At 39.6% G+C, this 19,359-nt stretch overlaps 1 protein-coding gene across 1 annotated transcript; it reads left to right on the forward strand.

The window, feature by feature from the left end:
• Window positions 1–1,192: 1,192 nt before the first annotated feature.
• On the forward strand, window positions 1,193–14,058 carry LOC103154502 (TNF receptor-associated factor 2-like). The gene is made up of 11 exons (XM_007575801.2): window positions 1,193–1,429; window positions 2,768–2,977; window positions 4,249–4,327; window positions 4,513–4,611; window positions 5,484–5,645; window positions 5,729–5,803; window positions 6,631–6,705; window positions 7,703–8,278; window positions 9,195–9,372; window positions 9,467–9,615; window positions 11,151–14,058. Exons 2-11 carry the CDS (start codon window positions 2,790–2,792, stop codon window positions 11,367–11,369), a joined length of 1,800 nt encoding a protein of 599 aa, XP_007575863.1. The 5' UTR covers window positions 1,193–1,429; window positions 2,768–2,789; the 3' UTR covers window positions 11,370–14,058.
• Window positions 14,059–19,359: the final 5,301 nt, after the last annotated feature.

Consider the following 19,359-nt stretch of genomic DNA (forward strand, 5'->3'; position numbering starts at 1 on the left):
GGTCATTGAGGAAAGCTGTCACATGAAACAAAACATATTTTTTGTTAGGTCACAATAATGTAGCCTTCAGTTAGTTTAAAGAAAAAGAAACATTCAACGGCAAGATCATCCTTTCCGTAGGCCTGCTTGGTGGTAAGAACGTAACGGTTTGGTGCTTTTTAGCCACTGGGACAGGGAGGCTAATCAAAGTTACTGGTATTAGGAAAAGAAGAACACTAAACCAACAGAGAAACTTCATCCTGAGCAACATTGGACTAAAGTGGTGAAGAAGTGTTTAGTTTCTTTAAAAAAATAATGTTTTTCAGTGTCTCAGCTGGAATCTGGACTTGAATCGGATATATAGAATCTGTGGACAGAGCTAAAGATTAGCTAAAGATCAATGGAGACAATTGTTTGGTTTCTTCAACAGCCATTAAAGTTTTTTGTTATTAATAATTGAGAAGCAGAAGAATAATTTTGGATATTTGAACAAATTTCTTTAATTCTAAATTAAAAAAACAACAGATTTTTAATTTTTTTTTAATATTATCTATATTATCTGATAGAAAACCTGTGAAGTAGGTGAAAGGTAAAAGGTAAGAGTTCAAAACTAATCATAAAGCCTCAAAACATCAGTGGAAATATGTAAAGGGCTCACCATCAATTATTAGAAGAGTTGTAAAAATTTTCCCATTGACTACAGTGAAAGCTGTAAATATTTCAAACTTGCAATTTTGATTATAATGTGAATAAAAACGATATATGTATTTTTTAAAATAAAATCGATCATCCAACCTTTTAAGTTTTTAAATCATGTTTTTAGAGATGCTGGTCTAATTTCCTATCAGAAATAAACTTCTTGTTTAAGTGAAGTAATTTCTACTATTAATCTGACAGAGAAGGTATAAATAATTTTAGATTAACTATTTATATACAGACAGAGCTCAAAATGGAGTGAAACACGTTCTGGAAGGAAGGATGTTCTTCCTTGAGGAAAGTGAGTTAAAGAAGCACCTGTGTGTATTAAAACGGCATTAAAAAAAGACAGGTGCAAACATTGGGGCTATTAAAAACACAACCGTGTGTGATGCTTTTGTACGAAGTCAGGGATCCGGCTGTTTACTGGCTCCTCTGCCTCAGCCGGTCCGCCTCCTCTCCCGGTTCTCAGCCAATCAGCGGGCCGCCTTCCCAACTGGTCTGCCTGTCAACCCACGTCCAGCCCACCGCATGACGTAAAGCCCAGTCTGAAAGTGCAATGGCGATATTGGACAATAACAGCCATCGCGTTGGGGGACCACATCTGTATTATGTGGCTAACATTGAAGAAAACACCTCGAGCCGGCTGCGACACCACATATAATAACGGCAGAGCCCACGAGCGGGAATCTGCGAGCGGGGAAGGGGATTTCACAGCCTGCGCGCGGGATGACAGTTTAGACTAAAACCGCTGGTAAGTGCGAACTCCACTGCTTGCCGCGGCGTTCACAAAGAGACGGCTTTAAAAAAGCTAAACAGTTTGTTACAGACGGCAAAAGCTTCACATTTCAAAGGGGCGTGGCCGCGTGCTGAGGGTACCACTCACTAAAGGATGCTGATAGCTTAGCAACAGCGACAAGGAAGGAGAAGCAAGAAGAGAGGGGAAAACAGACAATGGATGTGCAGCCTGGCCGCACCGTTTCTGGGCAGACTGCGAGGGAGATCCCCAGCAGTCTGTTCCTGGTGAAGTGGAAGGAGTCATGGATGCAGAGTGGAAATGTAAACAAAGGGTGTGGGCCTCTCAGCTGGCCTGTGATGCTCTGTCACACACACACGCACACGCACCCATACACACGCACACCAACACACACCACCCCTTACTACTGTAAACCATGGGAAGGTTTTACACACACAATGGAAACACATCCACAGGCACATCTGCAATGGATTGTTGCCATCCCTGAGACTAATTACTGTTGCCTTTGTTTGTCCTAGAAGAAAATAACAAACTTATTTGTTTCACTGATCATTTAAAAGTAATCTTACAATATTTCTACACCTACAGATCTAAGGAAAGCATAAACCATATTTTATAAGCTTCTGACCCTTCTGTGAATATTAACTAATTTTTTGTTGAATGTCTTTCAGGATTTTTAAAAATAATTTATTTATTTTATTAGGATTGTATTACCTTGCATAATAAAGTCAGGACCATTGAACTACACATTTCTGCAAACAAACATATTTGTACATCAGCTGATTAATATTGAAATCATGCAAACTTTTTATTCACTTGTAAATCTGGGATCCACACACCGCTAATAAATACAATAAATATATATACCTATTATTTACAGTGTTTTAAATTGAATAAAGCAGAATTAATGTCAGTAATCATAACAGCACACTTGGGGTCAACAGGTCTCCATAACAACCACCAGATGCCAATCACCGTGGCTCTAAAAGATTTTCACAACCCCTGTTAAAATGTCACCTTTTTGTAATTTGCAAAAATGTGATCATGATAAATTTTCAAAATGTTGTTCGCCTATGAGGTGATATTCATTTTGTACAGATGAAATATAAAAATAAAATCTAAACGGGCTTGTGTAAGTGTGACCATCACTAAGCTAACACTTTGTTTACCCTCCCTTTGCTCCTAGTTTGTGACCACACAGGATTAAAGCCACTGGAAAAAAAAATCTTACTTCTGAGATTAAAGTCTGAATTGTGAGAACAAAAAAAAAAAAAAAAGTCGGGGCATAATCCAAACTTCAGTTTCTCTCTCTTGACCTTCGCCGTCTCTTCCCAGGTGTGACGTGTAAACAGACGCCATGGCCACACAGGAGCCGTCCCCTCCGTCGTCCATGGAGAGCAATAAACCCGGCTTCCCCAAGAAGATCCTGGGCAACAAGCTGGAGGACAAGCACCTGTGCAACTGCTGCCACAACATCCTCAGACGGCCATTTCAAGCCCAGTGTGGACATCGCTTCTGCTCCTACTGCTTCAACAGGACCGTGAGGTCAGAATCTGATTGGCCGAGACCGGAAAAAACAGGAACCTTGCGACTGGTCTTTGTTGTCGTGCTGAATTTGTGCGTTTTTATGAACAAAATCAACAATGTTATGCTTCAGAATGATCTTAGGATACATTTAAATTTCATCTCACATCTACAAGAAGGCACCAGTCAGTTCACCGACACACTTAGCGTTGAACACGGAGTCGGATATTTACCCCAGGATGTGGTGGAGCCCCAAAGACAGAAAGTAATCATGTTGATTCTGGAGCTGCGTTTCATTGAGACACAAAACTAAGTCGTAGGTTTGTTTTATGACGATGATTCATATTCATAACATCTGAAAAAATTTTGAGCTTTGTTTTTGGCAAGAATAAACAGAAACAAAACGTTTTTTCACAGTCAAGCTGAGAATTTCAATTCCTACAAAATAAAAGCAATTCTTACGTATGTAATTTTAAAGAATAAAAAAAACCCATCCTTGCTGATCTCTAAACATCCGACATCACATTTTTGCACAATAAAAGTGTAGTGGCCTTCTTTTAGCCTCCTGACTGTCAGTATGCAGCAACAGGTGGGGAAGGTGCAGTGCTGTGTTGCTCCACTCAGCCCAGTAAAACTTCAATCACTCCAGCAGTTTCTTTGGCATCGTAATAACAACATTTTAATGCATTATTTTGAAATCGTAGGTTTTTAAAACTCTGTGCTGCCGGTGTCAGTCTCAGCTGTGCAGAGAGCTCCCCGACCAGCAGGGGGCAACCACGCGCGATCAAATTTTTAAATGGAACAACAGTGTTAAAACTTTGTATTTTTATGTGCAGTTATCGAGAACAAGATTTTTAAAATCAACTCCCAAAGTGTCAAATTCCTGATTTTATTGGCACATAAATGTCAATTTTCCATCGCTGCTTATAACAACAAACAATTACTCGACTTCACCTGGTCTGTATTTAAAAACTCCTCGTTAAATGTGATTCCAGACCTAATGAGGAAGTCAGAAAATTAAACTTGTTTTCTTCTCCTCATTTAATAAGTATTCGGAAGTAATTTACATGAGACTGAAACAACGGTCCCCGAAATATCTAGGGCCGGCTCTGAATGTAACTGCTACCTTAAGCTGAAAAAGTTGTAATAAATCGCAACATGTTTCCCTGTTGTATGGAAGAAGGGAGCAGAGAAGGTTTTCTGTTTTTACCCTCCTTGGTGAACGCCGGGTGACGTATGTGTTCAGAGAACAAGATATAAACTGACTTTTGCTTCATTTGAATCCATTACAGTAATGGACCCCAGAAATGCAACGCTTGCATTAAAGAAGATATTTTTGAGGAGCCGACATCAGTTTTGAAGCAGGGATGTGTGAGTATCACGGCGTGTTGAGATTACTTTAAGAACAGCTGACTTGTTTCAGTGTTGGCTTCATTCGTCTATTTTTGTTTTCCTAATATTCAGCAGAATTAGCCGTGTTTATTTAATTATTTTAGTCCTGGCCATTTTAAAGAATCACATCTATTGTTGTTCCTGTTTTTTTGTATCTTTTCCAGGCATTTCCTGACAATGCCGTTCGAAGGGAAGTTGAAAGCCTGTCTGCGGTTTGTATCAATGAGGACTGTACTTGGGAAGGAACTATTAAAGAGTATGAGGTTTGTTCTACTCCTCTTTTGTTTGCTTGTTTTATTGTAATTCTGGCAAAAGTACGCAACGTAGATATTCATTGAATCATCTCTCAGTAGAGACATTGCAGGGTATCAATGCAATGTAAATTTATAAGAACCTAAAATGCACAAATTAAAAATAAGCCATAATATAGAAAATAAAGATAGAAGTTATATATGCAATATCGTTTTTTTAAAAAGCGGCGTTATTTGTGTTTCTAGCCTGAGGCAGATACACCAGTTTTCTCTGAAGGAATAAACCAGAAATCCCAGTAAGCTACAGTGAAAAGCTTTTGATACAAGTCTCAAAGTTTGAAGGAAATTCCACAAAATACTTTCTGTTCTTAAAATTTCTGAACTTGAAGAAAGAAAAACAATTTCACTTTCATTATCCTACCCTTAAGCGAACATAAACCAATTTTCTAGCAGACCTAGAACATTAAAAGTTTAGTATGAGTTAATGTCAGAATATTGAGGAAAGAAGTTGGTTTGTCTTTAAATATTGCGTGGTTTCAACCAGTGTTGCTCATCAGTCTGGCTGTCAAGAGATTGTACCACACCTTACTGTGTGGACCCCCTGCTTCCTGCTGAGATTAATAAGCACACCCTGTGTTTATGCTGTAAACAGCAGTGTGTATTTGGGGAATTTCCATGAACTTGCCTCTTATGCTTGCAGGTTAATGTGGGAGCTTAATCTTCCACTAAATGACTTGTTTGGATTGTTGCGGAGTGATTAGAACGGAAACCTTTAAAGTAGCGGCAGTGTTTGCGCAGCTCCCTTCGTTGTATTTGCACAGCTGAGGGCGTCGCCGATCTGCCGCTTCGGATTCCCTTCAGCGCCATCTCCTCTCTCCCTGCAGCTGAATCACGAGGGGAAGTGCGAGTTCATGATCATCCCCTGCCCCTCCTGCAAAGAACGAATCCGCTTCAACGAACAGGAGCGCCACAACGAGCGGGAGTGCCCGGAGAGGACGCTCAACTGCAAGTACTGCAAGGAGCCATTTCACTTCAAAAACATCAAGGTTAGAGATTGCTGCTTTGAATTGTTGGCAGGGCGTGGGGGCTGAAAGCGTTGCTTCATTGAAAGTATTGTTGCTTCTTTTAGGCTCATGACGAAATCTGCCCCAAGTATCCGATGATCTGTGAAGGTTGTGCCAAGAAGAAAATACCCAGAGAGAAGGTACCTTTGTAAAATACGATGGCATCTTCATAACTATCAATGTACTGACATTTAAATTCATCTGCATAAAACAGAAAAAGACACGTATGAATACACTGGAAAAACACAGTCTTACCAAGTTTTGTTCTAGTTTCTTGTACAAATATCTTAGTACACTTGAAATAAAACAAAACTATTTTACATGTAACTTTTCAGCAAGATATGGGAGATTATTTTAAGTCAATAATTTCTTAATATTGATGAAAACAATACTTGTTCCATTGGGAGATTATTTCACTTATAACTAATCAGGTTTCCAGTGTTATAAGTGGCATAGCAAGTACTTTTTCATCAATATTTCTGAATTATTGACTTAGAACAAGCTCCTATTTCTTGCTGAAAAGTTACTTGTCAGTTAGTTTTATCTTATTACTACTGCACTAAGATATTTACACTAGAAACTAGAACAAAAATACTTGGTAATATTTTCAGTCTTTGCAGTGCAAGTACAGAAAAGGGTGAGTTTTTCCAGATTTTATTCTCTATTTTTTTAACTAAGTCAACCATCAATCTATTCATTCTTTCACCATTCATCCATTTACTGACACAGTCTGTTAGCCGATCTGGAAATTTTAGTATATAGTGGAAAATTTTTGACATTTAAAATGTTTAAAGAGCTTCTGAAGAAATCTCATAGGAAAGGTGGAGAAAGGAATAATTTAAGACAGTAAAAGTATTTTTTTTATCTCTTAAACTATTTGTCATTTTTTTAAATAAAAATATACAATATATCTTATCTGTTTTGGATTGTCCGAGTCAGTTGACTTTGTCTTTGTGTTTTATTTCAGTATGTGGACCATATTAAACTCTGCACTAAATTCCGAACTCCATGTCGATTTCATGTCGTTGGATGTGACATGTCTGTAAGTAGCCTGAATATTCATCACTTCTAATGTTGGGACTGCGTACTTGTGCACCTATTTGAACAAAGTTCGGAAATCCACTAAAACTTTCAATTCTGGCATGTTACAAAAACAGACTACATAGTATTTTATTGGTGGTTCATGTTTTCCTTACGCTGATGCCCCTAAATATGATCCGCGGCAATCAGTTTCATTGAATAAACAGAGTCCTCAACCTGTGTGTGGTTCAGTGTTGGTATAAATACAGCTGCTTGGCCAAGGTCAGAGATACGGGGGCCCTGAAGTGCAAACCTCTTCAATAATTCACTAAGCACAACTACAAATCACAAAACACAACAACATTAACAAAACGGAAGAGGTGGCTCCCAGTGGGAAACCTGAGAAGTCGCTGATTGGACGATTCCACTTTTGGCTTTAGAATCAGAAGTTATTCTGGCTTGTCTGGCGATGATGCAAACTCAGCTACCGCAATCCAAGAATATTTTGAGTCAGGACATACTACAAAGGCCAGCTTTGGTTTCTTCCCTCCGTCTGGACAAAACAGCACTGTGACTGTCTTCCTGCCTGTCTAAACAAAGACAGCACAAATGCTAGAATAATATATTTCTAAAGTCAAAAAAGTGATGCCGTCCGATCAGCGACGTTTCAGCGACCGAACTGGCCTAAGGTGACACAGGACAATAAAGTTGTATGGCATCAATATAGATATAGAGATGTTGAAGTACTCTATAATCTCAGCTATGGGGACTGTGTAGATGTTGAATAAAAGAGAACTGAGAACAGAGCCTTGTGGAACTCCATATGATCTCTTTGCCTAGACTTGCATACAGCTAAAAGTCGAATAAGGTCTGTCTCTGTACCCGACAGTCTTGCTCAGCTGTCTGGTCAATATCAGGATGTTGATGTTAAGCTGTAGCATAATTCCAAAGTGGTTAAACTATGTTTATTGTATTATCTTTCTACACCTACAGAATTGTCTTGCTTGTTTGTTGTTTAGGTGGAGAAAGAGAAGATTCATGACCATGAACGCGCTTACGCCTACGAGCACCTTAACCTGCTCCTGCACTACATTATGGGTATGAAGGTGAGCATGGAGGGCCTGCAGCCCCAGGGACTGGAAGTAGCCGGACACAAACTGTTAGAACTCCAACAATCCCTCAGGGAACTCGAGGCCAGAGTCTCCCAGCTCAGCACCACCTCTTCTGGGCCTCCCGTGCAGGGAGCTGCCGCTTCCTCCTCTTCTTCCTCCACCTGCAGTGCCGGCCTGCCCGGCCCGCCCGCATCAGCTCCTCTTCCTCCACCTCCCACTCTTCCTCCAACGCTCTCCGTGTCTACCTCGTTCACACCCCTGCCCAGCTCAGTGGGCGCAGCGCTGGAGCTCCAGCTCCACAGCGAGAAGACCAAGGTGGCCGAGCTTGGCCGCAGATGCACGGAACTCGAGGTCAAGGCGGGGACGTTTGAAAATGTGGTGTGCGTTCTTAACAGGGAGGTGGAGAGGTTTGCCACAACCATGGAGGCCAGCAACCGGCAGCATAAACTGGACCAAGACAAGATCGAAGCTCTTAGTAATAAGGTATGACTTCAGACTGTTGGTGAGTTTTGGTTTCCTCGAGTCGACTATCGTTTCAGGAGTTGAAGACGTCGCACCAGTGGTGAATTGTTCCTGTCAAAATATGCTGCAAAGCTCAGGCAGATATTAATATGCTATAGAGTAGGAGTGCAAACAATTTGTTTTTTTTAGATTACGTTTAGTTCTAATCAATTAACTAATAATGTCTGCACAGACCGTTTTTCCAGTGTTTTAATTTGGCCGCCATCCAGCAGAGGGTGCTGCTGGCCATCCTTACGCGGAGCTAGGAATAAAGATGGCGGAGCAATTGGGGCATGAAAAACATTCCAATCTGTCCAGTCCAGTCTGGGATATCAAATGTATTTTATGTGGTTCTAATTTGAAATATAAACACTCAACAAGCTCCTCAAGTTATGATCTGTAATAGCGCTTATTCAGCCAAGCTGCATGGCAGAGCAGCGTCAATTTACTGATGTACTACGAAGCGGAAGGGAAAACAGAAAAATTTAACAAGAAAAAAACAAACACGATGCCGCTGATAAGCACAATTGATTTTAAGGTCTGTTACGAGTGAAGTTTTAACATTCCTTCAAGATCAACAACAGACTGTACTTCTCTCTATTCGTGGGAAGTTAAGAATATCACACATTTATTTTTCCACCTTTTATTTTTCAGTTCAGCAACCTAAGAGGTTCCTGTGTTACATTTTACAAATATGTCAAGGTTAATAAAGTCAGAAAACCACAGTTTTCTTAAGCTTATTCACTTTAGAAATGCTGACACAAAATGATGTTAAAATGTAATGTTTTTTAAATTCAGCATAGGCCTATTATGAAAAATGTTGCCCTTTAAAACTCTGCCGCCTTCGCCCATTATAAGCATGTTTGAGGTAATACAAATTAATGCATGTACCTTCTAGGTCCGACAGCTGGAGAGAACAGTTGGACTGAAGGACCTCACGGTGGTGGAGATGGAGGGCCGACTGCGGGAAATGTCTGCCACCACCTTTGATGGCGTCTTCATCTGGAGGATCTCAGACTTTGCCAAAAAACGACAAGATGCCATTGCAGGTCGGGCTCCTGCCATGTTCTCACCAGGTAACAATATTTCTTTCTAACCTTGACTTTGAAGTCCAAACAAAAGCCAGTTTTCTAGAAGATGTCCTGCTGAAGGTGCCTTTTCCTTTTCCAGCTTTCTATACTAGCAAGTACGGCTATAAGATGTGCCTGAGGATTTATCTGAATGGGGACGGGACGGGGCGTGGCAGCCACCTGTCCCTGTTCTTTGTGGTGATGAGGGGACTGAACGACGCTCTGCTCAAATGGCCGTTCAACCAGAAGGTAAAACACATGGAGAGGCACCATTAGCGTGAAAATGGCTTTTAAATATTCCTGTTTGTTTTTACTTAAAGGTCCCTGTGGACGTTTTAATCTGAGAAAAATGAATTATGTGCATAACAACATAGATTTAGGTAGTGTCTAATGGTTGTTATGGTGACCTGGTGATCCAATAAGACCACACCCAGATGCACTTAAAAACCAAAAGCATAAATAAAAACAATAATTCATCTAATTCACTTTGTAGGATATGTATGGCCATTTTTTGTGGATGCACATTTTTATGCATTTTACTATCAATTACTTTATTTATGCCGTTAGGTAGATTTAGTTACAATAAAGTGGGTGAGACTTATTCAAAACAAGACATTTTGCACAATCACACAACACATATAAATATCATATGATTAAAGGTGACCAGGTGCTCAATCCTTTAAAATATCAAAAACAATGAAATAATAAAAACTGACAGACTTAAACGCAGTGTCCTCATTAGGACAAGATTCAAATGAAATTAAAAAAATGTATTGGTTAAAATTTAGTTCAACTTCACAAAAACCTAAAATTTTACACCCCTGGTAACTGATACCCCAAAATCCTGCATTATGATAGTAATAAATACAATTCATGAGGTCTAAGGACGACAGTTAATATAAAATCAATTATTAGGGTCTGTACTGAAATATTGATTTCCCCCTAGTGGATAAATAAAGTACAATAAAGTATATTCATTCATTACAGGCAAATTTGGTGCACATGTATACCAAATTTATGCATCTACTCATGGCATGTTGGGGTCAGTAGCTGCGTTTCCATTTACCATAAAATTGCACAAGTTGGAAATACGATAATAAGTTTGCTTAATGGAAACACACCAATTTTGAAACAATGTTTCTGGTAAAAAAAAAAGAAAAAAAAAAAAAGAAAAGAAACAAGTTAACTTAGGTTGTTTTTCAGTTCTATTGACATTTGTGTATTTCACAAGACTGCAATTGAAACATTTGTTTTGCATTACTCCAGTTTGTATCCAACAGCAAAATGGTTTTTGTTGGCACTTGCTTCCTTGGACAATGCACAGCTGGCTCCACCAGAGCTCTCACATCATCGCAGAGTTCATCAAAAGTTTAGTTTGTCATTTGAAAGTGTTAAATCCATGGCTCTTCTGTAAAACTGGTGACTAGTCTCCCAAAAATGCAACATACATAGCCCCTCCCCAGTATAAGGGCCTTGTCGCTTCAACGCCCAACGTCTTCTATGATAACTTATGATGACGAGCGTAGTGTAGTGACAGGAATATCATGCTGACATCTTTTTTTAATACCTTATTGAATGAAAAACATATTCGAGTGTGGTTTTAGTTTCATTTCTCATCTCACGGAAACACGGGAATTGCAAAATTGTGCTGTTTGTAGCAGAATATCGACAAAGTTTTGTGCACTTTCGTAACGGAAATGCAGCTACTGTGATGACAGCTTTAGCTTCTGTAAGTTGACTTGACCGTCTCAAAGTGGATCTCTCACAAAATGTTTAACACCCAGGTAACACTGATGCTACTGGACCAGAGCAATAGGGAGCACATCATCGACGCCTTTCGACCCGATGTCACTTCTTCTTCCTTTCAACGACCGGTGAGCGAGATGAACATCGCCAGCGGCTGCCCGCTCTTCTGCCCACTCTCTAAGCTGGACGGAAAGAACTCGTACATTCGCGACGACACAATATTCATCAAAGCCATCGTGGACCTCACCGGCCTCTAGGCGTCTCCATGTCGACGGTTATGATGACCAGGCAGCTCCCTGACCAATCAAGGCTTCTGTTTCTTTTGGCCAGCTGTGGTCCCGTCAGGGCTCTGTGCGGGGCACGGTACCGTCCCTCGCTGCTCCCAGGAGAAGGACGTGCTTGCGGCCGTATGCCGCGTGTGGCTGCTCAGTCCAGACGGCGCTGGCATTGTCATACCAGGTGGTATCTGTGCGAGAGCCATCGTCATTGATGTACACTTGTTTTCTTTCAACATCTTCCCCAACAGGGAGAGCATCCTTTCTTTTTTAGGATTCCTGGTTGAACAGCAGCGTGGCTCAGTAATCCACAGCGATGGAAGAGGGAGGCACATTGTAGTGGCGTGACAAGGATGAATATTTTTAATCTTCTCAGCTTGTTGGCTTTCAGCTTGTGAAAGATTGTCTTAGAACAGGATTGTAGATTACTAATAGTTTGTGTGGTTATTCCGATAAAGCTGGCGTGCCATAGAGGTAGGGCTTCTTCTTCTTCTCAAAGGTCATCATGGATATCGTGAGCTTGCTTGTGTTGAGTGAATTTACATAGACAAAACGTGGAGTTACGTTACGAATAAGATAACCGTCTTCTTAGTGTTTCTTTTGGATTTTCTCAGCAAACTGCATGCCGCCGGAGATTTATTTATTTATAATTTTATTAAACGAACGACTCCTTTTTCTCAACCTAGCTTTGCCAAAGTTAGTCATTAAAACCCATCGGTGATTTAGCTATCCGTGATGGTGGACATTGCCTGCATGCCTTCAGAGCCAGGCTGTTTTTTTTTTGCTGTTGTTTTTTTTAAACGTAGAGTTTTTGCGTGTTCGTTGCTGTTTAGGGTTCGGTGGTTTGGTACATCTGTGGAAGATACAGCGGAGTTACCATGGAGTCAGGGCAGCTTGCCAGTCAAGCCTGAGGCATAACGCTTGCATGGAGTTCTCCTGCAGGATTTGCTCACTCGCTCACAACTCAACACATAGTACTGTGCCCCACCACGGACTGAGGTGAACGCAGATTCACGGGAGTTGAGGAATTGTTCGTCTGTGCTCATGGTTTCCCGTGCGTCCCGTACAGCGTTTCTGCTGCTCTGAGACAGAATGCCGACGTGAAACTTTTATGTCAGTGCAAATAAACTGCAAGAGAATGTAAAGCGTTGTTGTAGGTCTTGAGATCGTCTTTGACGATATTTACTGCCGAATTGATGTTTTACGCCAATAAATCTTAACGGCACTTTCCCCGTTTTTGCGGTAACACACATTCGACATTATACCTGCTTACGCTATCATTTTATTCTTCCCCCACACCCTCGATTCTTCCACTAGAGGTCGCTGTTGTCATGTGTTTCGCATGCTGAGGTGTTAGGGTTCATGCTGGCCTGTTTGGAAACCAGTTTTGACCTGTATTGAAACCTCTCTGTGCATGGGAGGCTTCAATTCATTTTTGCTATGGAACTTCGAGCCGGTTGACTCTGTGAGCCGCGCGCGGAAACCTTTATTTGTATTTGTTTGGATGAGGATACGTGAACATAGAATAGTTATTATGTTATATCCGGCACTGCTCCACACAGGCAGAGGCCTATATTCATAGTAATGTATAAATATGTATCTTTCATATCATAATGTTGAAATAATCTATATATTGATGTTAATATACACAAGATGTTATAATAAACATAGTATTACTCAATACCTTATTAATTCTATATCTATAGAGCAACTCTTTTTTTTCGTTTGATGGTTTGAACAGGCCAGGACAACCTTTTTGTGGAGTGAGGATTTGTAGAGTGCAATATATGATTACATCCGTTAACCAGCTTAGCTAAAAGGGTTTAAACAGGTCACAATTATTTGTTGCTTTTTGTTTACATTAGTCATTTTTGGAGCTGACGAGTTGCGACCAGTTTTGAACCTTCTAGGGAAATGTGGTGCTTTTCTGACCATGAAACACACAATTTCATCAATATGAGACTCTTTAGTCACTTGTTGTTTGTGAAACTAGCTAGCTAGCTCCTAGCTAGCAAGGAGAACCATTTAGCTGTTCGAATTTGTTATGAAATACATCAAGTTTTTGTTCACAACTTTAAAACCTTTTTAATAAAGTCTTAAGAATGTAAAAAGTCCGATTTACATTCACTTTTTAAACTTTGAGTGTGCTTGTACCGTGCCAAACTCTAATATTACCTCTATATGCTAAAAGTGTTACACTGCAAGATTTATTTTATGTTCTATGCTAAAATATGGTGCCAAATATGTTTCTATACGAGTTTGGATTTTTTTATTATTATTATTATTATTTATTTAAATGCGTATGGGTGTTTTGGCAAGCATGTGACTTTCTTTTGACATGATGCATGGGGCCATTACTAGTAGAAATAATTATTTCATACCCATAAATTGGTCCTCATATAGCAGAGGTTTGTGAATGTAAGCTTTAATTCTGCATTTTTCTTTCTTAACAAGTTGTTCTGTCATGTGATGCAACTGACCAGAACCAACTTTATTTGTGCACTTTCTACCATTTGTCTAAGCAGGGTATATATTTTGTTGAGTGATTTATGTACCTTGAACTCAGAGCCATATATACATATATATATATATATATATTCTGATGTTGATTGATGTGTCATGCTAAAACAGCTCTTGCAGTCTGTAATAAAGTTTGTTGGTTTTTGCCACTAGAGTGTTTAATGTCTCATTTTCTTAGAAATGTATTTGCTTGCATTTAAAAATAAAAATCAGATCTACTTGCAGAGTGTGCAGATGGAGTTGGGTTGGCAAAAAAAAAAAAAACCCGTAAGAAACAAGTAAAACATAAATTATGGTCAGTAATATTTTGTCATAAAAACAGTTGAATTTGTCAAGACATTGTGGTTTACTTTAAACAAATCAATAACGTTGTCAAAATAACCTGACAGGCTAATATTGCAAACCGATCAAACTCATCCATTCACCCTCCAAATCACAATGAATTTTCCTGTTTGTTTAATTCTTTTGGATTAAAATTATCACTATATCACACCAGCCAGCACATTCTGTGCACATGAATCAGAGACATCAACGTTAAGTCTCCAGAACAGTTTCATTGCTAAGCTGGGATAACGCGCTCAAAGTGTATGTTTCTGGATTTTTATTGGCCTTCGTAATTCCTCTCTCTTCTATTCTCCATGGCTGCAAAGGAGAAAAACAAACAAATTCTGAAGCATAAGTTAGGAAACCCGCAACGTCTCCAAGTAATTCCACAACAAAAACCACTTGGAAGCACCGAGAAGAGAGCCGGGATGAAAAGAGACGGGCAGATTTTATGGAACCAATTATATCCAACATCCAACAGGAACCTGCAAAACAGCATCGTCTACCATGATTACTACGAATAATTGCCAAGCAGACAGAGAGACAGACAGGCAGCCAGATGATGGATCCAGTGGAACTTGTCCACTCCAGGTGACTGTACATCGAACATGATGCTTTATTTATTGCAGTACAAAACTTGAGGTTCTTTTGTTTTTTTGTATGTTCTTTATTGAATGTTTAATATATATATAAACAGTGGCTTGTGTGTCACCTGTGTGACTGTGACGTCAGATATTTGAGGCACAAACAAAGGAACTGCAAACTTTCTCAGAAATCGATCAAAAGTAAAACTTCAAAATGGAACAGAATTGGATTCATACCAGATCAAGTTCCAAAGCTGATCTCTCTCCATGTCCTTGTTTCGGAGCCTCGAAGCCGGTTTGCATCCACCGAGCCTCGTGGATATTCAGAATCGTCTCTGGCTTAAGCTTAAAGGACTGAAGACCTTGTAGAAGAAACGTTTACAGTTTTCACACTGGAATCCATCAAAATTTCTGCTAAATCATTCTTTAAAAAAATTATAAAACTTGGTGAAATTCTGAGTTACGTTCATTTTATACACAAGCTAGATCACGCACACAGATGATAGGTGTATACAGATGCACTCTATCTTGGTCTGTGGTCACCAAATACAAATTGTATTAATTGGTGATGTTAAATATACATAGGTTTGTCGCTGTGGTTTCTCAGTTCCTGTTTTTTTTCTCTTTTTTTTTGCAGGTGTAGAAGGAGACTTCTAGTATGTTTTCTTGTATTCTCTTTATCCTTCTTCCCTCCTCTGTTCTTACCAGAAGTGGTGGTGACAGTTTATAGAAAGAGAGTGAAAGCATTTAACCCGGATTAAGTTATTCTTGCCAAATTCTGCAGCTGCTTGTTCCAGAGTGTCCGGACTCAACGAGGACATCAAAGAAGTCCAAGCAGCACTGGTGACGTTTTCACAATCACAAACACCAACAGAAACAAAGGGGGAAAAACTCCTAAAGTCAGCTGAGTTACCAAAAATTCTTTCTATGTTTCTTACTAGAATTAGATCGTATTTCGTGCTCATTCACAAAATTGTAAAATTCACCTTTAGTTGTGTGACCTGGAGGGTTTATTTTTTTTAATGTTTCAACTCTCCATAAAAGGAAAAAAATCTGCCTTTTAGATTCAGATATAAATCTAAAAGGTAATCCGGTGAGGAGGAAGGTTCTGAAATGTCATTAAATTTAGTGCATGAGGAGCATTCCTGTGCTCACTAGAGGGCGCCAAGTATTCATCAAATAATTACTATGCATCTGCTCTGTTGGTGCAGAACACCTTTAAAAGACATAAAAAAACGGATGAAAACATGGAAACTGAAGACAAGTCTAAATCAGGGTCGAGCCGTTGAGTCTAAATGCTTCGCGTAGAAGGAAACCGTTCTCTCGTCACTCTGGCGCACAAATAAAATAGTTTTACCTTTCGAGACAAAAATAAAACACAACCTTTAAATGCGTGGGATTTACCATACACAAGAAATGTCAGTTTACATTCACCTTAATATTTAAAAGGCTTGCTCAGCTCTTCTCTGAGTCACAAAGTGAAGGAAGTGAGCTAACAAAGCAGTGGTTACTTCCACAGGATGTGGTCGTGCAAGTCAGCTCAAATGAGCCGTTTTATTAAAAAAAAAAAAAGTCTTGTCTTTCTGTTGTCTGAAGCTTTTTTGAAGGTCAAGTCAGTCACTTTTAACACTCGACGCACTCTCTTAGATGTGTGGAAACAAAAGTAAATACTCATTATGTAACATATATTTACCCCTGCCTAATGCTTGTTTTTAATACATGGTAAGTTTATTCTGACTGGATTTTGGACTAAACAAAAAGAATCTGGCATTTATGTTTTACAGAAATGTCGAATGCATTTGTGTTTCACATTCAAGAATGAAATCTTGACAAAAAAGTTTAATCAAATAAACAACACAGAGAACAATGCAGACTGATGTGGTCAGTAAATGAAACCCAAATAAATAAGAGCCACAAATAGCAGAGACGCACGATATATCGGCGCTAACATCAGTATCGGCTGTTTTCGGTAAAACTGGCTTGATGCTAACAACCGCTATTTATTTCCAACTAGTTGCTGCTTGTTTCTGGAGGATGAACTGGGGAGGTTGGTTATGTGGTGTTTGTTTGACGATGTAACAGCGATGTTGTGCACGCATTTGAAGGATGCAGTCAGGTAAGACGATCATTTTGTGATTGGAAAAAAAAAAACCAAAACATTTTCTTGAATCTCACTGATGAAAACAGAAGATGAACTCAATATCTCAAGATAATCAATAGGAAATTAACTCATCATCCTGAGGAAATATTTGGAAATTTTACTAGAGAAAACAAGAAATTAACTTAAAAACTGAAAGTTAACTATTGAGAAAATAAACTTGTTAACTTGAAAAAACTGAAAATTCACTCATCGTCTCGAGAATACCACGTTGAAATGAACTCAAACCGGAAATTAATTTGCTCTCTCAAGAAAAGCTTTGTGAAACAAGTTTAACATTTTACAAACACCACAAAAGGACATCGCGAAACACCTTCAAATACGCAAATACAACACAAAACCTCATAACTTCAAAGACAGATTAAAAACAATAGCAATCTTCACTCTGAGCATAAATTCACCGATTCCATCAATTCGACATTATTTTGACGATTATAGAACTTTTTAAGGCTCTTTTTAAAACTGAAATGATCAGTAATTAACTACCTTTACTCACAGAAGATAACAATAAATTACTATTCGTGTTAACTTGGTTGACTCTTCCTTAGATACTATTCTAAGTAAATATACCATAACCCAGTAATGACTGACGGCTTCACTGTTAACGGCAGCAATAACGGCACAATACGTCACGCTGCATTCACACGTATTTCCGTCAGACTGGGTGTTCACGTTCTCCTCTCATGGCTGCAGAATCTCCCCACAACTCTTTGGCTTCAACAGTTTTACAGACTGCTGAAAAGCGATGCAGTCCTTCAAGCGATATTTTGGCGTCTGTGCAATTTAAATATTTACTCGTGCTGTCACGTCTCGGCGCGCGCGTTCGCCAGTCTCACTTATTAAAGACGGATCTTAATAATGGCCGTTGTCGAAGCAGGCCTCGTCTGCTCCGCTATTGGCAAGCGGAGTGCAAGAGGACCAGAAGCCGGCTTCTCCAAACCTTTTGTTTGTTTTAGTGTTTATAACTAATGTCCTGAGGCCGAAGTGAGGAGCACAGAACACGTCCCCGCTGCCAGGAAGCTGTGCAGTCGTAAGAAGACGTATTGGAAAATGGCGTGCAGTCAAAAAACTAAAGACGCGTTTGAAGAAATCGGGCCAATTCAGCAGCAGTACAGCGCCGATAAGGTCAAGCTGCAAACGATTAAAGGTTACCGCAAGGATTTTACAGGAGCAACCACTACCAATCCCCGAGCTCTGTTTTCCTGTTGAAGATTTTAGCACAACGGGCTGCAGCTCACTTTGAAGGATTATTTAACCCTTGTGCGTGCGAGGACTGAGGCAAACGTTGAGGTCTATGGAAAATGATACAGGTTTTACGTGTGTGGGGTCGGTTGGACCCCATTTCGACATACAAGGGTTAAGAGACTTTGTTCTCTGAGAATCGCGCAGTCCGCACATGGGAAATGTTGCGTTCACTGCCCAGCTCTCATGTCCCACATTAGCAGAGCAAATGAAGCTGTCATTAAAATCAGGTCAGTCCTCAGGGTCTCATCAATACATAATTAAAACAGGATGTAGACAGGGCTTCCTTTCTGTGGGCGGCTGGATCTGGATCCGAGCTGAAAACTCCGGTTTTGTCTTTAACACGTTGGGAAATGCATTTTGACAAACATAGCAGGTTTCTCCACCTGTGGGACGCTTGGTTTCACAGTGTGACTCACTGGAAAGGAAGATTTCTTTACTATGCAGTTATATAAATGATGATCAAGATTTGCAGTAACAGGCAATTACTTTTTTGCATATTAAAACTCAACCAATCAACCATTTGTATGTGCTGCTAAATGTGTTAATGGCAGAGGAACAACGAGGAAAACTTTATCCACCATCATCGGTAGCCATGCTAACTAGCATTAGCATCCATGGATGCTAGCTGTCTGGAAGGAGCTGAGAGCAACTGAGGGTGATTGGCAGCGCTAAGACCCTCCTTCAGGCTCTGATTGGTTGTTTCTGAGGAAGTAGTGCATTTCTTTTTGATCTCATACAGATTGTCTGTCACCACCTGGAGGTAAGTTTTACAAATATGTAAAAGACCATTTTTTTATGAGGTCACATACTGTCGCTTTAAGATTTACCACAGTTGAGAAAAACAACAACAAAAAACAAGCTTTTAAGGATGACACAAAAAACCAGCAAAAAAACGTAAGACAGATATTATAAAATCCAACTTTCCAGAAGACACATGAACAGATCGCAGAATGTTGGACTTTATCCGACTCCATTTGCATTTAGGTATTTTTCACTCTTGCAATTTCAAAACTTATTCATCTTTTAAGACTTTTCTGCTTTCACTTCAATGATGATATGCATTCTGCATTTTGAACTTGCTCGTTACAAAAACTTATTTTATCACCACACTCACTTTCCAACCAAAACTTGACCTGTGTGC

Source organism: Poecilia formosa, unplaced genomic scaffold, assembly GCF_000485575.1.
Source record: "Poecilia formosa unplaced genomic scaffold, Poecilia_formosa-5.1.2 Scaffold389, whole genome shotgun sequence".
Lineage (NCBI taxonomy): Eukaryota > Metazoa > Chordata > Actinopteri > Cyprinodontiformes > Poeciliidae > Poecilia > Poecilia formosa.